Source organism: Dermacentor silvarum, chromosome 4, assembly GCF_013339745.2.
Source record: "Dermacentor silvarum isolate Dsil-2018 chromosome 4, BIME_Dsil_1.4, whole genome shotgun sequence".
Lineage (NCBI taxonomy): Eukaryota > Metazoa > Arthropoda > Arachnida > Ixodida > Ixodidae > Dermacentor > Dermacentor silvarum.
The window spans coordinates 230,675,419-230,689,589 of NC_051157.2; the positions used below are offsets into that span (position 1 = coordinate 230,675,419).

The following is a 14,171-nucleotide window of genomic DNA, read 5'->3' on the forward strand; positions in this document are numbered from 1 at the left end:
TGTGCCCCTCTCCACTCTCGCTGGTAAAACCTGCTGGTGAACAGGGGGCTTTCAAGGTATGCTCTGCTGTTCCTAAAATGCCGCCTGATGCGGCCATCTGTTGTGCCTGCAGGATGAAAACTCCCTGGCCAGGAGTGCATCAAACATGCAGAAACGGCTGTCGATTGTGCTACTGAGGTTCTAGAGATGAACTGTAGTTTTGCTCTCAGGTTGAAAAATACAGCAATGCTGTAGCAAGCAGTGTGGTGAAAGCTGTTGCAGGGCTCTTCCAAGGCATAGCCAGCACTGCATGCACATACTTTGCACACACAAGAGGCTTTAGCAATAATACTTCTAGTAAATTGCATTTGTCCAGCTTCACTCTGTTTTTAATACTGGCAGGTTTTAAAATCCGTGAGAAAAGGTAAGTCTTTTTCTTTTAATTGGCTTATGCACAAGAAAGTGTGTGTGCATTGGAAGGGGTTAAGGCTCCTTTATCAAGTCACAATGCTTCCTGGCATGATAAAGCGAAGCCTTGTGCATTTGTCTGCAGTCACTCACTGCGCTTTCAAACACACAATCAGAACAGAGAGCACAGGAAAACACACAAGCAGTAGATTCAGCAATTTATTTGAAACAAATGCAGTTTTATTTTACAGAATGACCACATTCCCAGAAAGCAACCACATGCTATGCACATAATACAACCAACTTAGGTTAATTCAGCAGCTGCTAATGTGTCCTACCTTTATATGTTCAAATGTTTCAAGTCTCAAAGCGTGCCCCTGCTTTGAAACTTGTCCTTTTAAATTAACCAAATGCTAAATTTAGCACGATTACCACACTGATAGAAGAAAACTACATATTAAAATGGCAACTCCTTGTTGAACAGAAAAGTGTATACAGTAGACTTCCGTTAATCCAACTCTGGTTAATCTTTCGGTTAATTCAACTCTGACCAAAGATCTTGGCCAGCTCCCATGCAGTTCTACGGCCCTAAACATTTGTTATTTTGATCCTAAAATTGGCATTCGCCAGATAATCCGAACTTGACCAAGCTACAGGCATGCACCTGACCCTAATAAGGACCCCTTTTAGTGGCAACGTAATTCTCGGCAGAGCTTAGGGGACAGTGAATGCATTAAACAAACGTCTATAAACGGCTATTTTTGACCCACCCTAGGAAGATTTTCAAGCCATAACGGTAGCTCACAATGTCCGATTATGGTATTGACCTGGTTCTAAAGGACACATTTTGTTTTCGAAGGAAATTGAGCCAGAAACTGCCTGCATTGTGCACTCGAGTGCGAAAATAAAACCGCATTTGGAGCATTCATACGCTTTACCGCATAACATGGCTGTATTGCAGCGAGGGAGACTTTAGAAAATCAGCTGACATTCTCAAAAATCAGGTATGCGTTAGGTTTCTACTTGGGTTTGAAGTTTTAAGTCATTTGCACTTCAGTTTTATAGTTTGGAAAAATAGAAAGTTGGCGCACGTTTGTTTCGGAGGCGTCTTAAAGTCAATTACATACTGCCATATGAATCAGCCGTGTTTTAGCATTTTTTTGCATGTTCAATTCGACCCGCCGCATAATTAGATCAATTTCGTTGGTGCCGTCAGGGTAGAATTAACGTAAGTCAACTGTAGAAAGCCCATGCTGATGCACCAGGAAAGTAACCTATGCTGCCTCACTGCATGTAGTCTTGCTTAGTCAACAAAAAAAGCATAGAAAAGTAACCTATGCTGCCTCACTGCATGTAGTCTTGCTTAGTCAGCAAAAAAAAGCATAGAAAAGTAACCTATGCTGCCTCACTGCATGTAGTCTTGCTTAGTCGGCGAAAAAGCATGGAAAATGTGGCTCACACAATGTCCACAAATGTTCTGTTGCAGATTCAGTCATCCATCTTATCCAGTCTTTACAGTGTAGCCATATCACCATTTGCTTAGCCTCCTATTTCCCAAAAAGTCATTGCAAACGGTGCACGGCGGAAATCTGCTTTTGAGTGTCCATATAATTGCTATCGCAATAAAAAGTCGCAGTTTCACCCGAAAGGCGAAGCACCAATTGCGATAGCAAATTAGTAGAGATCTATACGGAGTAAGGATAGTAGTTTTATCAGCTGTATAAACTTGGACATGCAACAGCACCAGCAACGCGCAGAACTGTTGTCGACGCCGTCGGCGTTTTGCCCGCGTTCGCACCGAACGCGTGCGGCATTTTTATATAAATACGCATTTGGTGCCGCAGCTAAACGTCGCCTCTCCTCCCTCCCTCCCGTCCCCTCACAGCCTTTCGCGCGACGGAAAAAGTTGCGTTTACTCTCTATATATGGAAAGGAGGAAAGAGACGCTTAATTCTGCAGCCCTTCAGGGAGCACGGTGCAGAACGCGCGTTTGCTCTCCGACGTGCGTTCGCTCCCCGTGAAAGCGTGCGTCCCTCGCGCCCTTTCACTCGCACATACAGCGTCCTGAGCGCGGCGACGATTTCATCGCCGTTGACATCATACGGAACCTCACGGCGACGGCAGAAATCTGCTTTGGAGTGTCCATATAATTGCTATCGCAATAAAAAAGTGATCTGATTCACATGTTTTTTTGCCATCCAAGCAGTGTTTATTGTCGTTTATTATTGCTTTCTGTAACCTAACCTGCATGTTAACACTGAGCTATATGGCAAGCTTACTGAAAGCTAAAAAAGAATACTGGGCATTTACTTCTCTAAGTTATTTTTTTAGACATTAAATGTTTGGTGCTTGATGGCGAGCCGCATTTGGGGAATGCTTGCAAAAACAGTAGCTTACATTGTCTTTCACTAGAATAGAGATGTTAGCATCGCTGAGACAGCCACCGCCTAATTGCCTATGAGCAAGATGCTGTGGATCTGTTCATTGCAGATCCAGAAATAAAACAAGGAGGGCAGGCAAAAATGAACTATTCTGTATCATGTACATTTGCTCTCAATTCGCATGCTTACTTTATGATGCCAGCTGCTAGAGTTTTAAAGAGAACTTCGCAGAGAAACTTCATCGAGTATCTTCGTGTGACCTGAACTTCCACGAACTCATCAAGAACCAGATAAAGAGCAGCAAGATTGGTCACAACTAGAATTTAACAATATTACTAAAGAGTCATGCGCCACGGCATATATCTTGCGTTGCATTACCACAAACATGGCTCCACATAATAGTTTTCTCTGAAAACATATGTGAATGCAGGGAACTGCAGTACGTTTACCATTGTAGTGAAATTGATCAGCTCGATCACAGAGAAGAGAAAGGAATGACAAATTGTCCTCCAGCCTAGCCCCTCCCAAAATGGCAATTCTTTCTGACCAGGTCAATCTTATATGTATTTTTATTTTAATATAAATACTACAATGACTATGGATATTGTATCGGAGAGTGGATAAGAGTTGGTCAGCAATGTCAAATGCACACAACCTGTGACTTGCAAAACAAATGAAACTGGTCACTATTTAGTGACAGTTTTCTTTTGTGTGTAACAACTTGGCTCTTGACAAGTTTCTCATTCTATAAAGGTTTATATAGTGAAATATTTGGAGGCATATTTGAGGTATCACCTAACCTAAGGGACTTCCAGTGGCAGCCTGTCTGGATCTCGTGATTCCTGACAGCCACCAAAATACAGCACATCTGACTGCAGCTGTGGGAAAACGAGGGATAAGGGTTGATTGTGAGATTCATGGCAGTTCCCAAGTTTCTAACCTGGCACCTCCTCCATACGAGGTCGAGACTATGCCACTAGACCACTGCTGTGCTGCAGTCGCGATAATATTACTCATTGTACAGCTGGGCTTGTTGGTAAAGATAGACAGAATGCCAACTCAAGTGACCATCGTGTGTGTCTGCTCATCCGTGTTCTCATGCTGTGGCTCAGCCTTGAATGCATGCGTAGTTTCAACACTGGCTACTATATTTTGACTACTAATATATGTAGCGATCCACATCGCCAGTGGCCACGGCACAGGAAGGTAGAAGAGGACGACGAAGAAGAGAAGCCTGCTTAAGAATGACACAATAAACAGATAGAGTCACTAAGTAAGTCTACGTAGAAACCTTACAATATAATTTCTGTTTTTTAACTTGTAGCCAACTAATGTACCTCATACTACATTCTGAACGTTGCTGCAGTGTAGTGGGATTTCTGTGTAACGCACTGGCCTCTACCACCAAATGCCTGAAAAATGAAAAAAATAATTATGTAGATCCCACACACTGTGGGGATTTATGTTTAGGATTCTGCCGAGCATTGCAGCATTGACCAACGTGTTTGTGTATGGCGAGTGATTGCATGTCTGACAAGCATTGCGAGGAGAGTACGAAGGCCCTTCGCCTTCGTACTCTCCTTGCAATGGTAGTAATATAAAGGTTTCTTTGCCTCTTCCTGCCTACACTGTGGTTGCTACTGTTTTGCCGAGTGGACAACATGGCTTATGCGGTATGCACAAATGGTTATGAGCCCATTCTTGGCCCGTCTGCTGATTTGGGCATGTGTCACTGTGGCACAAGGAGTATAGAATCATTACATGTAGTATTAAGATGAATGTCATACTTTTCTGTGCATACACCTCTAGTCAACATTTTTCACTCAATGAGCACATATCACCTTCACCCTCAATGCAAAACTAGTACAATGTCACACAGTGTCCATGTTGTGCAAGCTGCTACAATGAAGGGACTGGGAAATGTGGGTGAATCGCAAAGCTGGAGCTGTCCAACAAAATACCTCAAAGTGCTGCCACAAAGGAAGAATGGGAGAAACTGACATGCTCTCACTTTGACGAGCAACTTGTACATGCACACTTGCTTCGACACATATTGTGCACCATAATGCATGGGCCACTACCTCATACACCTAGCTACACATTGGCGAGCGCGAAGTATGTGCACAAAAGCGGCCTAATGGTTAGAGCATTGGATTGTTATGTTGGGAGACAGGCTTGGACTCGCTGCTAGACATTTTTGTTATAAATGGGAAAGACCAACCTACTGCAAAGTGCTTGGTATGAAGAAAGAATTCTTTGCATTAAAAATGCTCAAATCCAGCACATGCAATATTTAGTAAGTGCTTTTTCACACACCTAAAATACTCTGTGGTGGAGCACGGAGGTGGCTTTGCCACAAGGTTGACGTGCATAACAGTAAAGAGTAATGCAACAGCAGCTTTTTCACATAACCAAGGTTCATTGTGGTGCAGCATAGTACAACCACCGCGGCTTCCACACAAAGCTAAGGTGCATAATGCTACAGGAAGATGCAGCAGTGTCTTTCACAGACACAATGTAGAGGCTGTTTGCGTGCACTTCAATGATTTTATAAAAGTGGTTGTGAATCTTGCGACCATAATGTTTTTAAAACGAAGCTTTATATGGCTAAGCGAAACGAAAAAGCGTGTGTCTGTCGCCTGTGTACAGATAACTATCATCATCAGCATTGGCTCGAGCATCGTCTCTTCCGCAGCTGGCTTGTTGGCGCCCCTCTGGTTTCGCTCATGCCACTGCTCCCACGTTCGTTGTCTTTTTCCACAGCTGGCTCCGTTGCGGCTCATAATTCCAGCGTAGAATTTCACTTCTCTTGTGCCGTCTTAATGGGGAGGCCGCATGAGCCATTGCTTAAGGAGGTATGAGCCACTCGTTGTCTTACGTGACGGACAGATTTAATTTTGAAGCAATTTAATTTCAAAGAATCGCAAGCGGCAATGGCGGGCAAATGCTGCTAACCACACTGCCAAGCAAACATGAGACATCGAACGCAGGCGACAATGGCGGACACACCATCAAGTGACGTCGTTCTCTACGTCGCAGCCGAACGTGTGTGTAACCTCATTAAGAAACACAAAGACGTAATTAACCCAGTCATAAACAACGCGGCCGCTCGTTTCAGCTTTGCTGGTTAACCATCTGTATGGAGTGCTTGGGCAGTGATTTTTTCTTTTTTTTGTTTTTTTTTCTTCACTTTTCAGAATGCAGAATGTTTATTTCTACATTATATTAGGGCAAATAAGTAGCTTTTTATTTTCAACACCTTTTAAACAGTGCGTAGTAATAGTGACCACAGTATATTAGTGAAAATATAAAAACATTTGCATAATGCAGAACAATAAGTTTTGCCTCTAGGATCACTGACTGTCACTTACTGAGTGCACATAAAAAGCACTTCCAAAAGGTGGGCTCAAATGCTCAAACTTCAGTCACAGGATGCATTCTTGGCGTTCACCAAAATATGGGCCATGACCCTGACACTGCCTACATCAGATTCACCTTGCAGTTGTGAAGTGGCCTGTGAAATTCACAACTAGATGTGAAATTATTTTAAAGTAAAGTACATGCTATAGTTTGTACCTGCAGTTGTGCCTGTTCACTGCATAACTGGCACTATCTAGCACACTTGTGATAAAAACAGTTCCCCAAAAGAAAGGCGCTCCTTTTTGTAAAACTTCCGTGACTGTATATCAGGTCTGATACAGGCACAAGATCACAAAAAGGGTCTGAGAATCCAAGACCCATTTCCTTGAGGCAAAGACCTCAAATTTAGCATAGAGCCAGTAACCAGGAACAGTCAGTCCTACTCACACATGCCTATTTTATTTTCTCATTTAGTTTCAGGTTCACCTAAATTATTGCCATCATGATAGCCATCAAATAATATGGTAGCATCAATTTTTGTATTATTCATTTAAGTATTGAAATCTAAAAGCTTGCAGCAGAGTGAAAGGTCAGAAGGACAAGGGAAGAGAGGGGAGGCATCATAGTCTAAAATTTCATATTTTTAGTGGGTTGCAGGGTAATGGAAATTGGCAAGCACTAATTGAGCGACAAGGCCACTGGACACAGGAAAAGCAGATTTAGCTGAAACACAGCAGCCTGTAAGAAAGAAAGGCAACAATCATTCTTTGCGATGCTTGGTCTGAATCACTGTTTTACATGCCATCGATGATCATGAACATGCTGGAGGTGAAGCATATGCTGTGGCTCATTTTGCGTCACCTGTGCAATTATCTTACTAAAACCATTTGTGAAAAAGCATGCCAACAATATCAGAATTGAGCACCACTTGTGTCATGAAGCATCACATCATAGCCACAAGAATGTTCAGGTGTTGCCAGAAGTAACCTGAACAATGAGGACACATCTATAGCGGCATAACTTTAACAAACTAAATGCCTTGGAAGGAAGATTCACTGAGCTAACACCCCCCCCCCATCTACGGCAACCCAACCAAAAATCTCGAGCACCCTCTGAAGAAGACGCGAAAAGGCACTCAATGTGCACATTACAGGGTTGCAGTGCCCAATGTATCATTTATGCTATGCTGTGTTTGATACCTACAAATTGTGATTTAAACATAAGAAACACAGGAGCCTATAGTCATGTTTTTGTCTATGCTCGATCGAGTTCTCAGTTATGGATAGCTTAGCAAACTAATTACTAATTAGTTACTATGTAGCGACAAAGGCAGGCACCAACAAAGGATGTGAAAGAAGACGGTTGTTGTTGTTGTTGTTCGTGCTCACTCTGCTTGGCCATGGACCAAGCTCCTTCTGTGATAAATCACATAAATCACGCTTAGAGCTAAATTTGCACACACATTTATTGGGCGTGCTGGTTCTATTGTTCAACCTTGAACTTTGTGTGCGGACTCTACCGCCAGTCTTGGCTATGCCTGACCACAAGGAACAGCAAGATGCCACCTCACCCCCAGATGTCAAATGATGCGGTGTGTCAAGGCAGCAAGACTGTGTTGTATTCAGCAATACTGACAACCATATTGTGGAGCACCGGCTTTCCTCCTATGTACAGTCTGTTTCACACTTAGGGGAAATCTCGGAGCGCATTGCATCGCGATGCAGCGAGCGCTGGAGTCAGGCGCCGGAAGCAGCTCACGCAGGCGCAGATGCTCAAGGCGCATTATCTTGTGTCGAGCTGTCGATGCGATTGGTGGCCAGCCGCGTCGAGCAGTCGACGCGGTTCAAGATAAGGCGCCTTGAGCGTCTGCGCCTGTGCGAGCTGCTTCCGGCACCCGACTCCAGTGCTCGCCGCATCGCGATGCAATGCGCTCCGAGATTTCCCCTAAGTGTGAAACAGACTGTACAACACGACACATCAGCAGAATAAGAACAAGGAAATGCCCCACACATGTGCACGGCGCTAAACTGGACGCACTACCTGCAAGAGAGAATGAGGGAGAGTGAACTTCCACGTCACTCGAGTACCTGCTTACAAATGTTTTTTTTTTTTTTGGCACAGCATCAAAGCTGCGATTGAGGTAATGCCCAGCACCATATCGAATATAAAGCACAATAGGCCAACATAGAGAAACCAAAAACAACTGCACGCACAACGCGTCACCAAAGCAAACACAACACCTGCTTTATATGTTGCATATGAGCTGAAATGGGTGAATCTCAAACTTTGCGAGTGTCACATAACATCTGAAAGCATTAGCTGCTACGAGAGAACCAGTGAGGTTAATCTGGCGAGCTATGCATGCATCTGTAGCCTAATATGCAAAGAATTGGGCTGCTGCACTAGAGACTCGTGTTCAATACCCACCATCAGGAGCATTACTGATTATTAATGAAGCTACCTGGGCAGGTGTACTAAGAAATTCAAAAATAGATCATGATAATGCTTTGCATTATGAGACAACTTGCTGCCGCTTGGAGCTTAACCCACATTTTCTGCTTTGCGCTTGCGATGCTCTACCAAGTGAGCTACGTCAGCAGTTGTCCCAATGTCCATTTTCTTGGATAGTTGCACATGTGTACCAAACTTTGTCCTGGAAGTGCTAGGCAGCAGAACTAACAGCCATGATGGCAGATGTGAAGTATCCTTTAAACCCCTGACATTAAATACAACATTATCTTAAAAGCAGGCAACTGGCCAATGAACACTCGTGTTCTACCTTGAGGCAATAAGGCTGCCAATGTCGAGACATTTGCATTTTATGAGCGACAAAAATCAGGGGAACCGCGGAGCTCAATTTCTTGTTAGTAACAAGCACGTGATGGCAACAGACAACGAAGCAACAGTGGCTGCATAGAAAAATGGGCTACAGCTCATGACAAGCATTGGCAACTCACAATAGAATTCTTTCTCTACAATTTATTGTCTCAAGACACCTCGAAGCAAAATTTGTGGATTTACTTTTAGTATGTCTTTTGCGACTGCAAATTTAAATGCATGTAATACTTTGTGGCAACTTGGAACATTTTAATGTTTAGCATCTCCATACTTTAAATCTGTGGACAAGCTTTGCTACCTTTTCAGAACAATAATTACCTGGTGTCATACATGATGACTCAAACCACTATTAGTTAAAGCAACCTTCAAAGGAGCAGAAGCATTCCCTCAGCAAACAGATATACATACCAGGTTTAGACTGAGCAAACTAAGCAGTACTTGTGGCCACTTGCTTTCAACAAGGCAGAAACAGGTCAGATGTTGACAAAGACAACAAATATAAGGTGCGGCCAAAAGAAATAAGCAGAAGCTGTAAAGACAGCAGCAGCACAGTGAAACAAATTATACAAATGTGCACACGGCAAGCGTTCCTGAGGACAACACACAACGTCACTGCCGCAGTTAGAAGCTAATCCTCCTACAAGAAAAAAAAAACAAAAACAAAAAAAACAAAAAAGAAAAAAAAAACGAAGATTGTTTTGCTCAAACAGCACGAGTGTGGAGTTGCTTGATATTATAAAAACTGCACAGACAACAAGTAAGGCAGACACAGTATTTGTATCATCTGCCTTCCTGCTGTTTTTACAATGTCGATTACGGTTGCAAAGGTACGCACATGATCTACGAACAACGAAAGCAACGGACGTGAATTAAGGTGAGCTGAATTCGTACACTCATGTATGTTTAATTTTGAAGGTGCCTGTAAAAGCGACAGCAGCAGTAAAGCGGGTTTGTTTAACAGCTTGCTCACAACGTACACATTGCACGATTTAACTCCACGGCTCTCAAAAGAGTTGCTAAGAAGCTGTAAGGGAAAGAAATACGCTTTCGTTATCTCACTGCAACAAATGAAAGCCTCTGACGCACCTACCGCGGTCAGCGCAAGCAGTGAGCAAGGTAATTGAATGCAGCCATGTATTGCATGGGTAAATAAGAGGCGCATAGCGTAGTCATCCCATAGAGATGGAGAAAGAAAGACCTACGCACGAGATATATACCAAAGGACGGCATACACCGATAGAGCTAGTTGAGTGCATGCATTTTCTGGCGCGTGAACGCTTCCGCCGTTCGTTTTACATCGGAGTAACGCGTAGGAACTGCGATAGTACTTGTTGAAGGCACGAACGAATAAATTATCCCGCGATCACTACGATACCTGCGACAACCGTTTTGTGCTCCTTCGAATTTCGAGATCACATCGGCCACAGCTCAAATGCGCAACCGGTTGTTTTTACAAGTGTCAGCTAGAGAACGGGCAATCGCACGACACTCACCTTTGCTCCAAATGCGTCGCGGCAGCTGAGCAACAAATGTCATCAAGCCCAACCCCGCAATGTCCGCAATTTCAGCTTCTAAGCAAGTGCAAAAAACGAAACTTGAATGCTCACAATGCGCGCGTGAACGAGGAGCGAGCCCTAGTGTCTGAGTTCGAGAGTAGCTATTCCAAAAAGCAAAAAACAAACAACAATGTGACGTCACATCCGGCAAAGGAGAGTTGTTCTCCTTTCTCACCTTCTCTCAGCTCACGCATGCGCAGCGACATCGGAGCCCTCGGGGGCGACGTCAGGTGAACAATAGTGGCGGTTGGCGGTAGCGTTTAGTCGGCGTGCTTCTGTTTTCGTAGCGTCCCGCGCGTCCTCCGAAGGTGAAGCAGGGGGCGATTATGCCGGTGCACTAAGCGATAGTATTTGCACGCTATTTCTTAACGGAAGCTTCCAGTTCAGGCGTACCGTCACAAAGATAGGACCGAGGACCGCTACAGCTATATACTAGAGGACAAGAGCGTCAACGTCGAACAACGCTAGCCATGGCGTTCTCCTTCGCCGGTCGCTTAGGCCTAGCGACGACTACGGCCGCAGTACTTCGGTCGCCCATGCGTCTACTCTGCATCGCGCCGATCGCCGACAAGATCTCCAAGCTCGTCAATCAGGACAAGGTCGTTGTTTTCATTAAAGGCGTCCCCGAACAGCCTCGATGCGGCTTCAGCAACGCCGTGGTTCAAGTGCTTCGCATGCACGGCGTCGACTACAGCTCCCACGACGTGCTCCAAGACGAGGCGCTACGCCAGGGGATCAAGGACTTCAGCAACTGGCCCACGATACCGCAGGTGTACATCAACGGTCAGTTCGTGGGCGGCTGCGACATCCTGCTGCAGATGCACCAGAGCGGCGAGCTGGTCGGCGAACTTGCCAAAGTGGGCATCAAGTCGCTCCTCATCGACTCCGTGTCATCGGCTGACGAAGCAGCCGGCGATAAGCAGGAGAAACGGTAACGCGACAGTGTGTTTGGTAGACTAGTGGGAGACCCTTTCGGCGACGTTTCGTGTACACGGGTTCGGCAGTGAACACTCTAGATATCGCCTTATCAGAAAACTCGTGCACCGTCCTGCGGTCTGCCAGGATGAAGTGAAATTTTTTTCTGTGTGTGTGCTCAGGTTGGCAGATGCTGAGGAGCCGCGCATCCCGTTAACCAAAGCGAAGAGTTTCCTGCGATGTTTCCTGCATAGTCTTGCGAACAAAAGACTTTCTGCGCTAAGACCAGCGAAAGACAGTCGGTTGTGGCGCGAATCAAGCATCGACCGCCTGAGACGACGGTTGATACCTCTTACGAGGCTACGTGACTGCCGGTTGCGCGGTGATGGCGGCGGTCCGGCATTTTTTTTTTTTTTTTTCCCTTTCCTCCTCTGCCCTCCTGCGTTATGTTGTCACTGCTTCTGTGTACATTGCGTTTCTCGTGTGGATATTTGGCGTAGAGTAACAGCCAGTCTGTTTCCTAGTTTTTATTTTTCGTCGAAGCAACTGGTTGCAAGCGCACAAGTTTTGTGATTTACCGGCTGTTGAAACGCCTGATTTGAGCTATGCAATAAATTTATTCTTTCCACCTGCCTCGTGTCTGAGCGCTACGCCCTGTCTTGCGAGCTTTGCTTATCAGTCTTCTGGTTTCTTCCGCCCCTAAATTACGAACTGCCGCTGTAACATTTGGCGCGTGCACGCTCCCGCGTGTCTATATTAAGCACCAACGTTACTTGGCTGACATCAAGCTTGTTTTTGTAGGAAAACACGCCGCTCCACTAGGTTGCTGCCAGCACTCATATGGTTTCATCCTCCGTTAGCCAACGTGGGTCAAGCACACAATAAGCTCTCTTTCTCCCTCTTATCAGATCAACAATGCTGGAACTTCATTTTATTTTCCCTCTCTCTGTTCAGCAGTGCACAAATTATGGTACAAATGTATTGCGCACTTGAATGTATATTAAAGCAGCTATTTGTGGTATATACATGTCATAAGATTTCGAGCAGATGATAACACGTGTTTATATTAGTGATTCTCCAACATAAGCGCCAAATGCCTATTTATATAAAAACGTTATGAGGCGAGAAGGCGGTAAGGACTTCCGACGCTGCTCGACGGCTCGACGAGTGTCCCGTTCTGATCTCGTCGAAAACCTCCCAGCCACCCGCAGAGGCACCGGCAGCAGTCACCAACGCCGCGCGCGTTTGATGCGAACACGGGCAAAACGCCGACGGCGTCGACAACAGTTCTGCGTGTTGCCGGTGCTGCTATATGTCCAAGTTTGTACAGCTGATAAAACTACTATCCTTACTCCGTATAGGCTCCGTACAGTCGAGTTTGCGGCTGCTCTGGCGCCATCTGGCGCATCGACGCAACAGTGTTGGGAAGTGGGCGCCGCAGCTCGGCCGGCTCGATGAGTGTTCTTTCCCGCGCGCTACATTTAGTCTCGGCCACGGTTGAAGCCGTTTTGCTTTGTTCACCAGCCTCCTTATTTTTTTATACGTCTTGCGACGGTGCAATGGCATGCGCTTCATCGGCAAGTGTCGGAGGTGAAAAAAAAAAGGCAAGTGGAACCGGTGATACTGCTGCGTAAAGGGCTGTCACAACCACGAAGGCCAGCCGGTGATAAAGTTGTACAGGTTTCCTGGCAAATCTTATGAGATCGAACGGCGAAAGAAATGGGTAGCAGCTGTGAGGAGAGTAAAGTAAGTCAGCTTCTTTTATATTTGTGACAAGGTTTTGTTCTGTAAAGCCTGCTACACATGTGCGTTTCACAGCTCGTTGTGCGACGCCAGCGGCCATGGCCAGCTGCTGAACATTTAAAAGAAATTTGTGACGACTTTGCTGATTTGACGACTGCTTGCCGTTGTCTTAGCATTCGGTATGATCAGCATAGCACTGGCATGTGCGATGAGCAACATTTAATGCCAAGGAAGCCTATTTTGAGCTGGCGAGCACTAAGACGATCCTCGTTTCGGCCGCTGGCGCTTGAGAGGCGCGGTTTCACATGGTGCGATTTTTCTTGTGATATACATTTGCGATGTATCATTGTAAAAGCAAAGCGCGTATGCAAGGAAAGGAATTCGCATGCGATATCGTATCTCGTGAAAGGGGCCTAATGAGCCTCGATCATTGTACATGATGAAGAACGAACATTCGCGTCATGTACTTTAAGATCGCCTAGTTAATAAATCTCGTTTATCAGCGCAGCAGGTGGCTCCGACTGGGTCCCAAACGAGTCAACGAGGATAGCATGGTCACTGCCACACGATCCAACAATCCGAATCGTTTAGCTCACTCGACATGACTGTGCTGACGACAGCCTACGAGTGAGCGTGTAGCTGCACGCGGTCCAGATCGAGCTGTATGACAATCTAAAGTAACAGTGTGACAGGGCATCAAATGATAGGCCGCGGCGTACAACGCGCCGGAGCGAAATGAGGCATGCATTGCCAACAGTGAGGCGTCGATTAAAAATCGGTTTCAGGGTGTCACGTTTTCAGGGTGCCAGTTTAGTGACTTCAATTTTAGTATAACAGTAAGCTTTATTCACGTGAAGGATGACGTCGTATACTTGCTTTCCCTGTTGCGAATGGCACTTCGCGTGAACGTCCACGCCGTCTTTCACACAAGCAACATGCGAAGCAGCGTAGAGCTTGTGTCCGCTGGTTAACGCTGCACCGTGAAAGTAAT

General features: G+C 45.4%; 1 protein-coding gene and 1 long non-coding RNA gene across 4 annotated transcripts; one reads left to right on the forward strand and one right to left on the reverse strand.

The window, feature by feature from the left end:
• Positions 1–234: 234 nt before the first annotated feature.
• On the reverse strand, positions 235–10,630 carry LOC119451043 (uncharacterized). 3 transcript variants are annotated; one of them, XR_005191618.2, is made up of 3 exons: positions 10,460–10,630; positions 9,375–9,495; positions 235–6,866 (listed from the first exon to the last, which is right to left on the reverse strand). It is a non-coding gene; the product is annotated as an uncharacterized LOC119451043 (long non-coding RNA). The 3 variants fall into 3 exon arrangements; XR_007466645.1 differs by having other exon boundaries at positions 235–8,168; XR_007466646.1 differs by having other exon boundaries at positions 235–6,282; positions 10,460–10,628.
• Positions 10,631–10,767: 137 nt separating this feature from the next.
• Positions 10,768–12,069, forward strand: LOC119451041 (glutaredoxin-related protein 5, mitochondrial). The gene has a single exon (XM_037714471.2). It carries the CDS (start codon positions 10,993–10,995, stop codon positions 11,455–11,457), a length of 465 nt encoding a protein of 154 aa, XP_037570399.1. The 5' UTR covers positions 10,768–10,992; the 3' UTR covers positions 11,458–12,069.
• Positions 12,070–14,171: the final 2,102 nt, after the last annotated feature.

What these genes read in the sequence shown, in the direction of transcription:
- LOC119451041 (XM_037714471.2), top strand. Translation starts at nt 10,993, where the DNA reads ATGGCGTTCTCCTTCGCCGGTCGCTTAGGCCTAGCGACGACTACGGCC.